Raw genomic sequence first — 15,243 nt, 5'->3', positions numbered from 1 at the left:
AAGGAGATTCGAGTCCGCAAGATAGCTTCACCACACGGGCGAGCAGCAACATCAGTAAGAACAACAATGGAAGTAAAATCTCAAACAGTGAGGCGGTGCAGAGATATATCAGGATAGTCACATGAGCAAGTACGCGCCCCTCCAGAGCCGCCCCCACTCGATCCACCCCACACCCGGACCCCGAATCGAAGAAAGTAGAGCACAGAGACATAAAAGAAGAAAGGCCCATAGAACTAATTAAGAACAGAGTATTACCCCCCCACCCTACACCAATGCGGAGGCTACGGCCTACCCCCCCCCCCCCCAGCATAGTGCCTGTCGCCCAATGAACCCGAAATATAGAGAAGAGAGAAAGTGGGAACAGAGAAAAGAAGGGAAGAAAACAGAAAAGAAGGTGGGGAGGAGCCCACGGGACACCAGAGCGCCCCGAACCATCAGCCAGTCATGGCCCCCACACACTGAGAGCCCTCTATGCCAAAAAACGGCATGCGAAGATACCATGGCACCACAGTTTAAGCGAAGGGATACAAGTCGCGACGAGTGCGCGCAAAACATACATACAGTTCCAGTCCCAATCCAGCCCGTCCATAAACCATAGCGATGGAAGTCAGTCTAGCCCTGGCCCGATCGCGGGCTTGGGATTAAACCAGCTCCTGCGTGAAGGCCCCGTGTCCCGAGCAGACAAAGACAAGATGGCCGCTTGTGAGAGGATGGTGAAGTAGGATCACGAAATGGCCGCCGGCCATCGATTGAGGTCCCTCGTTGCACCACAAAAAATCCAAACCTGGCAAGTAAGGTACAGGAGTTCCACAAAAAGGCAGCAGTGGGCCACCGCGGACGGTTCCTCGAAGCCGTTAGGTATCGCTCAACAGGATTGTCTCGCGGACGCGGTGAGGCAGGCAACAATGAAGCAGGCAGCCATGACCAGGGGGACAAAGTATCCGCAGTTGAGGTGGAGAGCGGTGGACCCTGGGCGCCGGGAGCGCTAGATGAAGGCACCAGTGTAGCACAATCATACACCGCCGCTGCGTCCCCGCAAGAGGACAAGAGCACCGGGAGACCCACGCCCTGTGGATGACAAACAGTGCGCTCACGACCCGCCGCCGACAGTATGGGATCAAACCGCTCACTCAGCGCCTGCAGGCCAGCGCACATCTGTAGTTGAAAGTCCCGCAGGACAGCCAGAACGGAGCCGCATGTCAGCGGAAGCTGGGCCCCCACATCGGCAGCAATCCGGGACGGCACCGTGGAGCTGGTGTCCGGAAGAGGGAGGGCGAAGTGGGCAGCGGGCGAGACCGGAGTATCACCCCCCAGCCGCGAGCAGGCACTCAACGCCATGTTTTGCCGCTATATGTTGCAATGGCCAGGGGGGGGGGGGTCGTGGCAAGGAGTCAATTCCCCTCAGGTCTACGCCGCAACAGGAGAGGCCGACAGTCGCTTCTCTTCTCGCCGGTCCCCCTCGCCGCTGGCTAGGCAATAGGCGAAGGGGGCAGCAGCCTCCCACAGCGCGGTCCTCAGAGCGGGGCAGGAGACCCACCGCACCGAGGCCCACCCCACAGCTCCAGCCCGTCAGGCACAGGGTGCAGAAGGTGTCCGGCCGTCCCTCCCCGGGCTCATCCGGCAACGATCCATGGTGCGAGGTGAGATCGGGACCGCGGGGCTCAGATTAGCGCTAGCTGGTCCGGTAACTGCGGAGCTTCCAGGGGGCCGGCAAAGGCCATAAGGGCGCAGGGTTTCCGTGCCGAGGACAAAAGCACCCAGAACTCGGGCATCCGGGCAGGTTGAGACTCCGGGAAAGCAGCAGCGCGGTCAGCGCGTCTTCGCACACTGTGCACCTCGAGAATCGGCGAGGATGGGCATCAGGATAGTAGTCCGAGGCCACGGACCGACGGAGCCGGGCGCTCAAGCGTCTGCTCCGGTCGCCATCTTGGCTCCTCCTCGGTAACCTCAAAATTTGATTACGCAAATAGCTTTTGCCTAGGCCTACCGTTGAATCTGCTCTACCGCCGGCAGATCATTCAGGATGCTACAACTTGGCTGATTCTGAAGATCCTGGCTCGCTGTTCTGTTGCGGCACCTTGCGCAGTCTACATTGGCTGCCCATTGTTAGCCACATAAAATGTAAAGATTTAATATTCTCTTTCCGAGCCTCCTAACAAAAAACGTCCTTTCTACTTAAGGAGAAGATTGCATCCCCAGCAACAGGGGAGGGCACTGGGCTACAATGGACAAAAACTTTGATGCCTTCCCGGGATCCTGCACGGCAAGAAGAGATGGTAGTTTCTTTTCCTTCCTGAACATCAAACTTTGAAACTCTTTGCTTTTGACTCGTTGCTTTGTGAATGCTGAATCAGTTTTTTCCGAAAACTTCTTAAGACCTATTTTTTTTATATGTAGGTCTCCTGATCTAGGTTTGATTAATTGCCTGTTTCACTTTTAAGCCGCTAACACAGGGACGCCTCTTCAAATGCAGCTGCGCGCTTTATACATTTTATTGTATTGTATTATATTTAGTCAACATTGCTATAGAATCCATTGTGCTTCCAGACTGAAACACTTTTGAAATGCCATCTGCACATAACGAGTTATGTGGGCCCTGGAGATGGGTAGCCACACTAGAGGTCTGTAATCAACAACATAGCGCAGTGGCCTGGCAGAGATGTATTTTCTTCCCAAAGCACTATTGCCATTTAGGTGGGAGCCCTTTGGGGGGTAAAAAAGCCTGCCCATCAGTGGGCAACTTTTAAGTTTGGTGGCCTGTCCATTGCTGGTGTGTCACTGATGGTGCCTCTGCCACAACGTTGGCTCTTCAGCCAGGCTTCTAAGCTTTAAATGACCCCATAAGCGCAACATCCAGGCACTCAGAGTAGGGGTGGTATTGTCCAGTCTCCACAGTACCTTGTGGGATTACAGGCTGTTGTAATGCTGGTAAAGCCTACACCATACTACTACTCTCTCTTTGGACAGGACTGCCTAAGCTGTACATGACCACACTAAGTAATGTGCAGTGGATTTATATGTATTAATTATTGTCAAGCATTAGTGTACCTTTACAATTAAACATAAGAAAGGAGTCTTGCTTGGGTGAAATGTAGGTATCACAACTACCCCTTGGGAAATGGCATCCCTTAAATGGGTCTTTTGTTTGAGCTTCAAGGACCCTTTCTTCATTCCCTAAGCACTCCTGTCTTTCACAGTGCACACAAATGTCTGTATTCAGTCCTCGAGATGGTCGTCCCTTTACTCTGTTTAACACTAGAATAAAAAAAACCTCACAAAATCATTGTTGTTGATCAGTGGAGCAGACCAGGTTTCTTGTCAGCAACACATACCTATGGGAGCAATGTTAAATATCTTTGCTCCGCAGACGACTCATTTTTACATATGATTGATTTTCCAGTTCTAGGGTCTTCAACAAAGGAGCCTCAGATACTGAGGGAGGCAGACGCCATAGCAGAATAATTAATCCTGTTAACCGTTATACATATTTAGTAAATAGGCTGAGCATTACGCTAAAGATGGAACTGTTTGTATGTTCCAATGCCATCTATGTAAGGTTATTTAACCCGACTTTTGGTAAACTAATATTTATCATAGACAATTATGGTGCACATGTGGAACTGAAATACCCCTCCCGATATGATAATAAGTAAGGAGTGATATATGCTTCGTGCATACTGACAAGTCTGTTCATTGTCTTATTTAGGCATTACTGAGCCGGGTTGTGGATGGTCCATGATATTCTTCAAAGTGCTTTGCTGATCTTTGGCTGAAGAACAGATTCTCAACTGCTGCATTTCGCTTGAAGCTTTTTGATTTTGGTGACAACATCAAAGTTATACATAGACTGCCCTGCACTATTCCTCCGAGGTATTTTGTGTTGCCAGGCTGACACCTGAAGTTTCTTTAAGCCCTGCATACATTGTTTCCCACTGACTAGAATTATATATGGTGCGATGGAAGAAGAGCCCTTGCTTTCCTTCTTGAGGTGCCTCCAAGTCTGGAGGCAGTTAGGCATTTATATGCAAAATGTACTCCTGAACAATTGGTGCATTTAAGCATTGTGACATTGCTTCTTTGCTGGATTAAGGGCAGTACTTTCAGTTGCCGTCCGTGCCTGCTCTTCACTTCTTGCCAGTCGTGGAGTGTGGTTGGACCCATGACCGGTAAAAGTGAGCTGCCCTTAAGACTGTCCTGATAACCAAGCAACCACCATGGTTATTGCCCATCTGAAAGTGGTCTATCAATCAGCTCTTTTGCCTTTATATAGAACCAACCACCACTGATATAATTCCTAAAAAAAACACCTTGGAGCATCCAGGTTCCAAGTTGCTCTTGTGAGCATGACTACCTGATTCTCTCAGAAAGCTCCTACAAGGCTAATTTGCTGCATCTTAGGAAATTTGCTACATCCTTGGATTACTAGATCCTCCACGGGGAGCGGGAGTCAAGCCACTTGAAATACTCCTTTGCCAGATTTGCAGTTTAGATACACAGCAGAAGTTTATTTCAGCATGGTCTTGGACGGAACGAAGATGAACTAGCACTTTACCCGAAGCTAAAGGTTCCAAGGCTGAAAAAACAGCTTTAGCAGTAGTACATGGCTTATAGTAGAACTCAAATGTTGCTTTTGTCCTTATTGTTTGCTTTTTGTTAGTAAATCTTTCAGAGTTACAACCTAAAAAGGTTTGTTTCTGGTTTTCACTTTGCTGTGTGTGTATTTGTGTAGATTATTTGGGTAGGTTGGAACTTCCATACCATAATCATAGTTGGGAAGCAACAAAGCACTGGACCTGGGCATGGAGCCTTTGCAGATTTGATTCCGAGTACAAGCGTCTCCGTACTGGAGGTAGACGGGTTGTTCTTGAATAGATATTTTCAGCTCATTAAGTGAAGGTGAGAAGGTTTGTATATGATCTATGTTAAGATGTTATTTAAAATCCTTGGTGCAGAACTTGAGAGGTGGGTCTTATAACCTCTTAATTTATTCACCTCTTAAGTTTGATGTCCCAGCTTTCATTATCTTTCTGATATGGAGATCGTTTTTAGTCAGGTACAGTGACATGAAGGATGTTACTGCCTTCTTGGAGGTCATTGGGGATTTCTATGGGGAACTGTTACAATTCTGCCACAGTCAGAAGCAGATGAAAGCTGGATACAATGGTGAAAAGGGCATTACCAGCATCTTTTCGGAATAGGTCTAGAGAGTGTAAATTGATTCTGAAGCTTACTACATGAGGGTGGGGCATTCTTCTTCGGAGACGCGTTACCTCATATTAGTCTGCCTTCGTTTTCTTGCACTTGGGAGTACCGAAGAAGTTTATTTTGCAAATGAATTCACTTAGGGTGTTACATAAAACACAAAAAAGGTAATGGGAGGAATAACTGTAAAAAGTGTAAGCCACTGGCTATCACTCACTGTAGCATTCCACCCATCGCCCACTGTGCACATTATACAGAGCCCCCATATGTGAAACTGAACTGAGGTTTGCTTGTGGTCCCTTCATCAGGTGGCCTCGCAGGGCAGTTCTGGATGGACTGTCCCCATGAAGCATAGGCCTGTGTCTAGAGAGGCACAGTGGGCGAAAAACTGTCATCTCAAATGCTCTCCAGAGCAATGCCATAAAAATAAAAATGAAAGCATGACAACCAGGACGCTACGAGGGCATGTACTCACTACCAGCGACGACCAAGCTATCAGCATCCTAATGGTACAGTAGTTAGTATTTGGAATGTGATTACTGTTTTTTCTCCCTAATAGAGCCTTCATATCCAAATTGCGACAATGCTTCGATGATGGAACAAGAACACGATTCAAGTCAAGATGACGCCGGAGCAGAAACAAGCAGTCATTTCACTTCAGGTACGGTACAAGGGAGTGGGAAGTTGCTGGGAAGAAGCAGATTTTTATGTTAAGCAAAGCATTGGAATACTGTTTAAAGTGAATTACATTTGAAGCTGCTCCTTATAGGAATAGGTATAGGCATGTTTCAGTGAGGACATCTTTGATAATCAGTCTCTGACTAATAACAAAGCCACTTAAACCACTGTATGGTGCTAGGGAAATGGAGGCCAATCTCAAAGTTCTCTCAGTAGTCATTTTGGATTTTGTTGGTATATACTACCCCTCTTTGCAGTTTGGAGCTGTACATCTCTCTTTAAGTGTGTGTGCGTGGGGCGGGGGGGTAGAAAACTTCATTGGATTTAGGCAGGCTCAAGGGTGCTCAGGAAAAGGCAGTTCCCGCTGTCTGGTCGGTCAATAACTTCAGAGCTTGGAGGAAAAGGGGAACACATTCCTGGCTAAGTAGTACGTAGCTAAAATAACCACATGGGTATTTAGTCCTATTGTCAGGAAGGGCATCAGGAGCGGCCCTAGGCTGGATATAGTCCTACTTGATAAACATCCCTTACTACCTGCATTCCTGAGTTTAAGGGTGAGGGTAGCCCACATGCTATGGTATGTGAGGTAAACTTCAAAGGTGCATGCAGATCTCTATCGGTTGGTCTAGATTTACTGTCTTGCCCACCCCCACATGGTCCTGTGCCCTCTTGTTCTGAGTAGGATGTTACCTGCCTAGGTTTTTGACTAGCTGGCCCCCTAGCTAGAAAGATAGGAGAGATCCACAGTCCCTATGTTATAAAATGTGGACCCCTTTACATGTTCCATTGGCACACATTCGAATGAGATTGAATCCTGTGTGCAGGTTTCCATAGTGAGAGCCATGTGTCCACCTGGTGAATATGGATTGAGTTTAATACGCCCATGTAGGTTTTCCCTAATATGAATGTTGGTTACAGTAACTTACGTTTGGCAATACACCTCTCTTGACACCGCTTTGAGTTGGACATTTAATTGGTCTAGAGACTGTTACTTCTCTCTACACGAAGTGGAAGCACCGTTATCTGCTTCCCTTCACAGGGTAAACCTGGAGACCAGATAGCAAACTAGAGCCTGTGTGAATGGAGCTCTACACTACTCTCTGGTTCAGTGTCAATACACAGAACTCGGTTCTATGTACAGATGATCCCTTTCTTGTACCAACATTGTTGCTTCTTCCTGGCCACGCCAATGGGAAGAAGTGAACTACCCCAATCCGCCATGGCCCAGTTATCCACTTTGGGTAACTGGAGAAGGACAAAGGTCTACACATAAAATATACCAGGCCAGATGCAAAGGTGGACTTGTGTACAAGGCATTTCATTTGAATTTTTTACCCACACTGATTCATTGATTGTTATGTTTGCTCTTGGATGGATGTGCATGTTTATTACCAAAAGATAGCTTTTAAGCCACTGTGTCGTAGACCCTCGGTAGGCAGCCCAGAAGGCATGAATGCAGTGCTTCACTATGTCCCATGAAATACCAGTGTCTGCTTCAGCTGCCACAGATTTTAGCGTGTTGCTCAGTGGGTTAAATGTTTGCCCTGCAAAGGGCAGTGGCCTGCTGGTCACAGGTCGAATCATGGGGAAGGCTGACTCTGTCTTCCATCTTCAATATACAACTCTGTTGATCCATAGCTTACTGGCGATATGCAGCCAAAACACACACACGGACACACATGCGCGCGCACACACACACACACATGGACACACACACACACGGACACACACGCACGGACACACACACACACACACACGGACACACACTGAAAAATAGATGTAGGGAGCCACCCATTACTCACACACAGAGGAAGCAACCGTCTTCAGTGGCATTTTGTAATTGCAAAGAATCCAAGCTGGCCACCTGACACAACCCAACACTACATCATGATAATATAAGACCATAACACACCACATTACACCTCTAGACCTGTATCATACTGCAACACACCATCCAACACTACAACTAAGGATACCAATCATATCACTGTTCCACTACACAACACCCATTACTACTCCACATCACACCATAACACACCAAATCCCACCATCCAGTGCTAATCACCATCATCATACACCATGCCTCACCAGACCACACCATCCAATTCTACATTATACTAGACTTATTTACACCATGACATCCATCATCTCATCCATCACACTTTGCGAAACATCATATCTCATGTTGTGGCACACTTTCTGAAATCCCATTAAATCACAATATAGCACACATCAAACCAACTTTTGCGACATCACGTTATTCCACACCCACCTTGACACACTACACAATACAACACACAGTAAAACTCCAATACTTACTGCACATCACCAATTCCTCAAAAGATACCCCATGCAATTATAAACCAAATGGTGCAACACACCATCCCATAAACAACACACTGTATGACATTACCACTATTACCACTCACCTCAAAACCAGATCACTGGACAGCTGGACTTCAAAGGAGCTTAGATGGTGTTTTTCATGTTGTTAGAGACCATACAAATATTTGCACCGTCTGTCCTTCCTATCATCACCCTTCACTTTGCCATGTACTTCTCTCTCTTTTTGTTACCTCCTCATTCTACTCTTTCACTTCCCATCCTCCTCTATTCAGTCTCTCTCTCTTTCCAAATCTCTAAGTATCCCCTCTTCTACATTCACTCTTTACACTCTCCATCTCCTCCCTCCATCCGTTAAAACCAGTGAAGAAATCTCACATATCATGCAGCTTCGAAGTGGGGGTGGGGAGGAGTTAAATGGAGGGGGGAGACACAGAGTCAAAAATCATTAATTTGCTAATAACTTTGGTTCACTTTTATAGATCTTCAAAACACTTGGCAGACAGACACTATGCTTAGATTACTAGTGATAATTTGAGTTTAATGCAGACTTGTCAAGTAGGAGTACGCTTAAAGAGGTAGTAAAAATATCAGCATTCCCCTTTTCAACTCCCATAGGAATATTTGCTCTCTGCCACAGGAAAAAACCATGAAAGAATTATCGGTAACTTAGCAGGAAACTAAAACATTAGTGCCGTTGCTTTGTTGTGTGTAAATCCATTCACTAGCTTTCAAGGAATTGGCGTGAAAGGGTTAAAAGTTAGAAATGTCTGAAACGTGAGTCTGCAAACAATCCTCCAATCCAGGTTTACAGACTGTCTGTAGACCTATTTTCAAAAATAAAAGCCCCCCCCTCCCAATTGAACAAGAAAGCTTTTGGCTCCTGTTGTCAATTTTGAGTCTCTGATATTAAAGTTTGGGTTTTAAACCCTATGAAGAAGGTCCATAAACCCTTTAAAAACATTTTTTAAATTACCCGCTCGGATTACGGCCAACCCATCCTACATATACGGGAGTGCTAGCCAGTTTTGGGTTTTATAGAGTGTTGTTGAACCAGATGATATCTTCCATGGAGGACATTTTTACCTAGAGCTATGTATGTTTGAAGGCTGTTCAAAGCAGGGTTTGTCAGTCGGTGGCAGGTTAGATTTTCTTTTGCAAATGAACACTTTTTGTGAGCCTCCCCTAAAACAATCCATAACTCCCACAACAGCTACAAAAAGATACTCAAGAATGAGAATATCGCCTACCACATTTATGCTGATGACACCCTGCTCTATGTGAAAATTTCCTCAGAGGAAGATATCATCCGGCTCAACAACACCCTAACTAAATCCCAAAACTGTCTTGCAAGTAACCACATCAAATTAAACTCAAGAGAGAGAATGTGGCCAAACGGCTAGGGCGGTCGACCTCGGAGCTGGGGAACCGGGTTCGAGTCTCAGCAGGTACGCTCAACATTCTGTGATTCTGGGCAAATCACTTAATCTCCCCGTGCCTAACGAAAGAAAATGAATTTGTCAGTCTGTAACATAACTGGTGCTCATGTAAAGCGCTCTGATACCTTCGGGTCTAGTTTGCGCAATATAAAACGCCACAAAAAACAAAACTCCCTGAAAACTGAATTCCTTCTTATCTCACCACCCAACACCTTCACACTCATATCAGAATGGATCTACCACCTTGATGCCCTCAAGTGCAAACCAACCATCATTGAAACAACTAAGTCCCACAGAATAATCCTGGAAAAAACGCCTTAACAGTGAAGCCATTAGTGCATCCACTCGCAGCGTTACTCACCAACTCTATCTATTCAAAAAGGTGAAGCCATTCATCCTACCCTCAGATTTCAAGACCGTAGTTCAGTCTCCAGTGGTATGCAGGCTGGACTATGGAAGTGCGACCCTGACTGGTTTACCAAAATCATGAACTGGTCCACTCTAGGCAACCATTAAAGCTGAAGCAAGATTGAAAACAGAGGCACGACACTACAAGCATATCACTCCTTCTCTCAAGACTCTCCTCTGGCTCCCTTTCAAAGCCAGGATCCAGCAAACAATTATGTGCCTCACTCACAAAGCCCTACTCTACTATACTCACTAATACCTCAAACAAAAGCTCCCAATATCAGGAATTTACAGATCCCTTAGGAGCTTTAAATCCCTACGTCCGGAACCCCCAAGTTTCAGAAAGTTAAAGTCCTACTCACTCTTGTATATATTCCAGTTCCGCCCGAGAATATGGAACTCTATCCCATCTGAGATTTGTACGAACCCCTCCAACATAGCCTTTAGGCTTGAAGTTAAAAGACTGCTACTCAACAGACTCCTTCTGTAAGGCCTGAGTTTGAGGATTAACCTAGGTCCGCTTGACTACCTTCTATTATAGCAGGAGTGTGTGCATCTCAAACAAGTCTATGGACCATTAAACTTTATGAAAGTCTATATTTGTATATATAGTTTGCCGAGGGTCTTCATTTGTTCTGTAACTGCATCGGTTGTTCCTTGTACAGTGCTCTGATACCCTTGGGTTGTGTTTGAACTCTATAAAACTCTTCAAATAAAATAAAGTAAATAAATAACTTGCGCACTAAATACAATGGCTATGACCTCACAATATTTATACCAATAAATAAAAATACCTAAAATCATATATATTAAACGACAACACAGCATCAAATCAATAAATGATACTGCATTGAAAGCCTTCTGTGCAAAATGGTAACAGTAATGTGATATGTAGGATGACCTACAAAATAGTTTTTATAACACTTTTTTATTGATTTTATAAATCAAGTTATTCCATGATACACACAGATCAATCTGCCTCCCAACAATGTCTGTAAATACAAAGCGACTTGTTGCCCATTTCAAAAATATTGTTAGACATCGCATTCAGGGTTCCCTCAAGCAGAACCACATGGCAGTTAACATTGAATCAAGTGGAAACAAGTTTAAAGGAGAGCTGTGTTGTCCATCCACCACCTGCAATCCACCCCATGAAGCTGACCAACTCATCTGGGAACACTCTTACTACTGGCCCCATATGCATTCATCCTTATATGGGCACCCTCTGGCCATGTACATGTTGGCTGTAGGAGTGTACAGCAGTCTATCTCGAGCTGCCATTCTTTTGGCATCAGGACCACAGTAGACTTCTATCTCTGTGATATATCCCTTTTGGCCACCAGGCAATCTATTCTCGGGAATAGATAGTTACATCTATGCTCTCCCTTTTCTCCAGCACCTCCAAAAGTGCAGATTTTGGGGAACGTTGCACCCGTATCCCCAATACGTTGCCCTGGGTCTCATCCACCCTTCCCCAATAGCGCCCAATCACTGGGCAGTCCCAAACCATGTGAAAGAACGAGCCCTTAGCCCTCGATCATCTGCAGCTTAGGTCTGGTTTGCAAACCATCTTCCTAAGCCTCACCTGGGTGAAGTAAACCCTGTTGAGGTAATTCAGTTGGATCCGATGGAGGCAGGGTTGGATTCCCGTAGCAGTCTGTCCCTACTGTGCACAGAGCCATCAACAGAAGGTGAGATCCACAAAGCAGTTCCATGGAGAATGTGATAAAAAAAATATGAAAGTCGCTGAAAAACTCAGTTAAAGTGTCCTTATGGTTGCAAAACAAAATCTAAAAACCACTGAAATGTGCCAGTTATGGTTCAGTAAACTAACCATAACTTGCACCCCCCTCATGGACTGCTTATGATTCCACATATTACATCACTTATGACATGTTAAATGGCATCATTGATGTCAACACTAATAACATTGCTAATGCCATAATTGATGATATCACTGAATACCTCATCTACGATATTGCTGTTGACATTGGTTTTGATTTTTCTAATGGTGTAAATGACAAACGTAGATATTTATATTGTATGTAATATGAGTAAAACCTATTTTTACCAAAACAGGAGCTGCACTCTTTCCTAAACTACGTTGTGATTCATCTGACTCAGGTACCTTGAACTTATTAGCACCTCTCACCTGGAACTTTGATGTAAATTCTCCCTTTCTGCAGTGAAGCGCGCCATAAACCCTACTGCATTCTCAGGGACCTGTGCGATTGAATCATCTCTCTCCAACTTCTGTCTTTTGCCGTCAACCTCCACCTCATATGCATCATTTTTTACATAATCTTATAAACGTACTTCTTTCGTTTAATTACAGGGCATGCGACCAAAGAAGAAATTATTACACGTAGCATTAAAGAAGAGGGAGGCCACTACTCTAGGGACCACAGACGCTCAGAGAGAAGCAAGCACATCAGTAGCTCCAAAGGTAAGCTATCCATACTTTACTGATTTAAATTCACAAGTATAAGACATCTGATTGGAATAACATTTCTAGCAATTGATCCTATCTTATAAAATGTGGTCTTAAATTTGGACTCCACAGTTGATATTTTACACCGAGTCTCACTTCTAACCTATCTCTACCTGTGTGCCTTTTACTTCTCCTCCTACTTTGTTAACTTGCCCATATTTTATGGGGCAGATTTATCCAGACTTTGCTCCAACGCAAAGTCTTGAAAGGGTATTTATTTTCCAGCGTAAAACTATTTTGCACTGGTAAGGTGCAGCTTTTTAGGCTCAATAGCGCTTTACCAACGCGTTTTACCCCTGTGCGTCAGGGGGGCGTTAAATGGGTGGTACACATTTTAGAGTAAGCACCCATGTTTTTTGAAGCAAAGCCCTATGTACTAAAATTCCCAGACTTGGCTTTGCATAAAAAAATAATGCCTTTTGGAGGCAGGCGCAAAGTTGGAGAAATATATTCATTTCTCCAAATAATTCACACATTGCATGCGTGTTCACTGTAAAGTACACATCCAATGATTTAAATATTGAAAAAATTGTCTAGGTATAGGATTTTAGTAATGGAGGGGTATATTTCCATTATAAAAGCTATACTAGACATCTCTCACACACACACACCTTTGCACTAGAGTGCAAAGGTGTGTGTGTGTGTAAACCCAACAGCCTGTTTGTTTTCCAGGGCAGGGAATAGCACAGCAGCAGGCCACATTTAGTAATTATTGCTCGGCGATGCTCTCTCACCTTTGCGCAACACAGCTCAGCAAAGTTGGTTGCTGCACTGCGTTAAACTTTATTTTGTTAAATCTGCCCCTATGCATCTAAATAGCATTTACAACATGTCAATCCTGTCGTATAGTGATATTCATGACCTGAAAATACACATGACAGTCATGAAGTTTAGGTGCGTCTGGGTGTTTTTTCAAGTTTGCATACTTTTGGACAAATATTTAGAACTTTAGATTAGACAGTAGGAGTAGAAAAACCTAAAGCATGGTTTCTTTTAGAGTCAGTATGCAGTCCAGCTAAGTTATAAGGATTTATCCTGCAATGCATATTTCAAAAAATACACTTTAAGATTAAGTACCCACATTACTAGCACAGTTCAGTAAAGCATATGAGATCAGATAGGTTCATCCAATGCATTCACTAGGAGCGTAGGAGAAACTTGTGATGACAATACCATGCCAGAATAGGCAGCTTCCTTAAAAAGTCAAACTTTGTATAATAAGTTACCGCCTATTCAGTATAGTTATTTGGAAAAACAATATGCTGGAGACAATTGCATATAAAAGCACAAAAAACACATATAATTGAAGCCTTGTGCTTTCCTTTTTTTCTTGCTAATCTTGAATGCATGTAGCTGTCTCGCAGGTCTCATTATAGGTGCAAGAGCAAAAGGAGAAGAGAGTAGAATCAGTAACATCGCACAGTGCTGAATTGGTGGCAGTGGTTATTGATGATGGGCGCTGGCACTGAGTTTTGGTTGACTTGGACTTATTGTTCATCATCAGTCTTTGACCAAGAACAACAGAGAGAAGAAAGACAGGAAAAGGATGAATAAAGTGAAACGAAAGATAAGAAAAGCGCGTCAAAGTGAGAAAAGTAGCGAAGAAAAAGAATATGCAAGAGTGATATAACGAAACAAGAAGTGTAGAGTGTGGAAGAAAGAGGAATGACGTGTAATCTAAACCACGCAGCCTTGGTACTTGGCAACTCTGGAATTCAGTAGCACCTCCTAAAAAAAATTTGGCCCGTCACGTTTTTTAAATTTTATTTTTTACAAATTATGCACTGCATGTACAAGAAGATACTAACTAGCCCTCACTTCAGACAAATTTGTCCTTCCGCTGGGAGAGGAACGTTCAAATCTGGTGTGAGTTCCTCATTTGATCAGGAGGATCAGCAGCTCCACACCACCCAGAGAGGGAGCACCGCCCCCACCTCATAAATTCGTCTTTTAGCCAACAGTAAGACTATGGATGTAAATCTACAGACAGGTTTAGTCTCATGTACATACCCCAGAAGGGCAATAAATGCGCCCAATGCAAAGTGTAGCTCAATTATCATCCAAGACAAATCCTCAAACTCTTGTATCCCAAACTGCGCTACAAGAGAGGACCTCCATGCCAGATGCAGAGAATCAGCTTCATGGTACCATTGTGTGCACAACTTGCCTCCGTGTGGAACCTAAAATTAAGTGTAGTGTAAAAGATCATGTGTGAAATGTCCAGGCAAACCCTCTGTTGGCAACCCTCTTTGCTGGCAACAGTAACTCCTTTGCGCGTCTGTCCGCTTCCCAGCCATCTTACCCTGGCCTTTACTGGTATGCTGTTATGTATAATAAGGGGGCACCCAATATTCCAACCGCATCTGGGTAAAGTACAAAAACAAAAAACAGGATGATGCGAAGGAACAGATCAAAAAGAAATCACTTTCTAAATATGAAGGATACCACAAATTATTCCTTCACAACAAGTTATTTATATATTGAAATCAATCATCTGTTAATCATATCATTGTTAGGACACAGTTTTGTTTGAAAAATCTCTTTTTATCAACAAACCAAATACAGTTTCAAGCATTCATTTCACATATAATTGAATGAACATCCGTCCAATACTCAAAGAAAAAGGGAGGGAAAAACACAAACATACACAACCACGGACTTGTAGTCCATTCCTTATTCCCC

At 44.2% G+C, this 15,243-nt stretch overlaps 2 protein-coding genes across 2 annotated transcripts in view; one reads left to right on the top strand and one right to left on the bottom strand.

Annotated features, from left to right (window-relative positions):
- Window positions 1-15,243, top strand: part of LOC146861883 (uncharacterized) — a 92,859-nt gene that overhangs the window by 44,770 nt on the left and 32,846 nt on the right. Inside the window, exons 4-5 of the mRNA XM_085641056.1 lie at window positions 5,762-5,863; window positions 12,406-12,516. Coding sequence (XP_085497182.1) covers window positions 5,762-5,863; window positions 12,406-12,516 — 213 coding nt within the window. The remainder of the gene's footprint in view (window positions 1-5,761; window positions 5,864-12,405; window positions 12,517-15,243) is intronic.
- LOC146861884 (uncharacterized) overlaps window positions 1-15,243 on the bottom strand; it is a 349,732-nt gene that overhangs the window by 305,012 nt on the left and 29,477 nt on the right. The gene's annotated exons all lie outside the window — the stretch shown is intronic.

This window comes from Triturus cristatus, chromosome 2_2 (genome assembly GCF_964204655.1).
Source record: "Triturus cristatus chromosome 2_2, aTriCri1.1, whole genome shotgun sequence".
In the NCBI taxonomy this organism is placed as follows: domain Eukaryota; kingdom Metazoa; phylum Chordata; class Amphibia; order Caudata; family Salamandridae; genus Triturus; species Triturus cristatus.
This window is presented reverse-complemented; position numbering and strand designations above follow the sequence as displayed.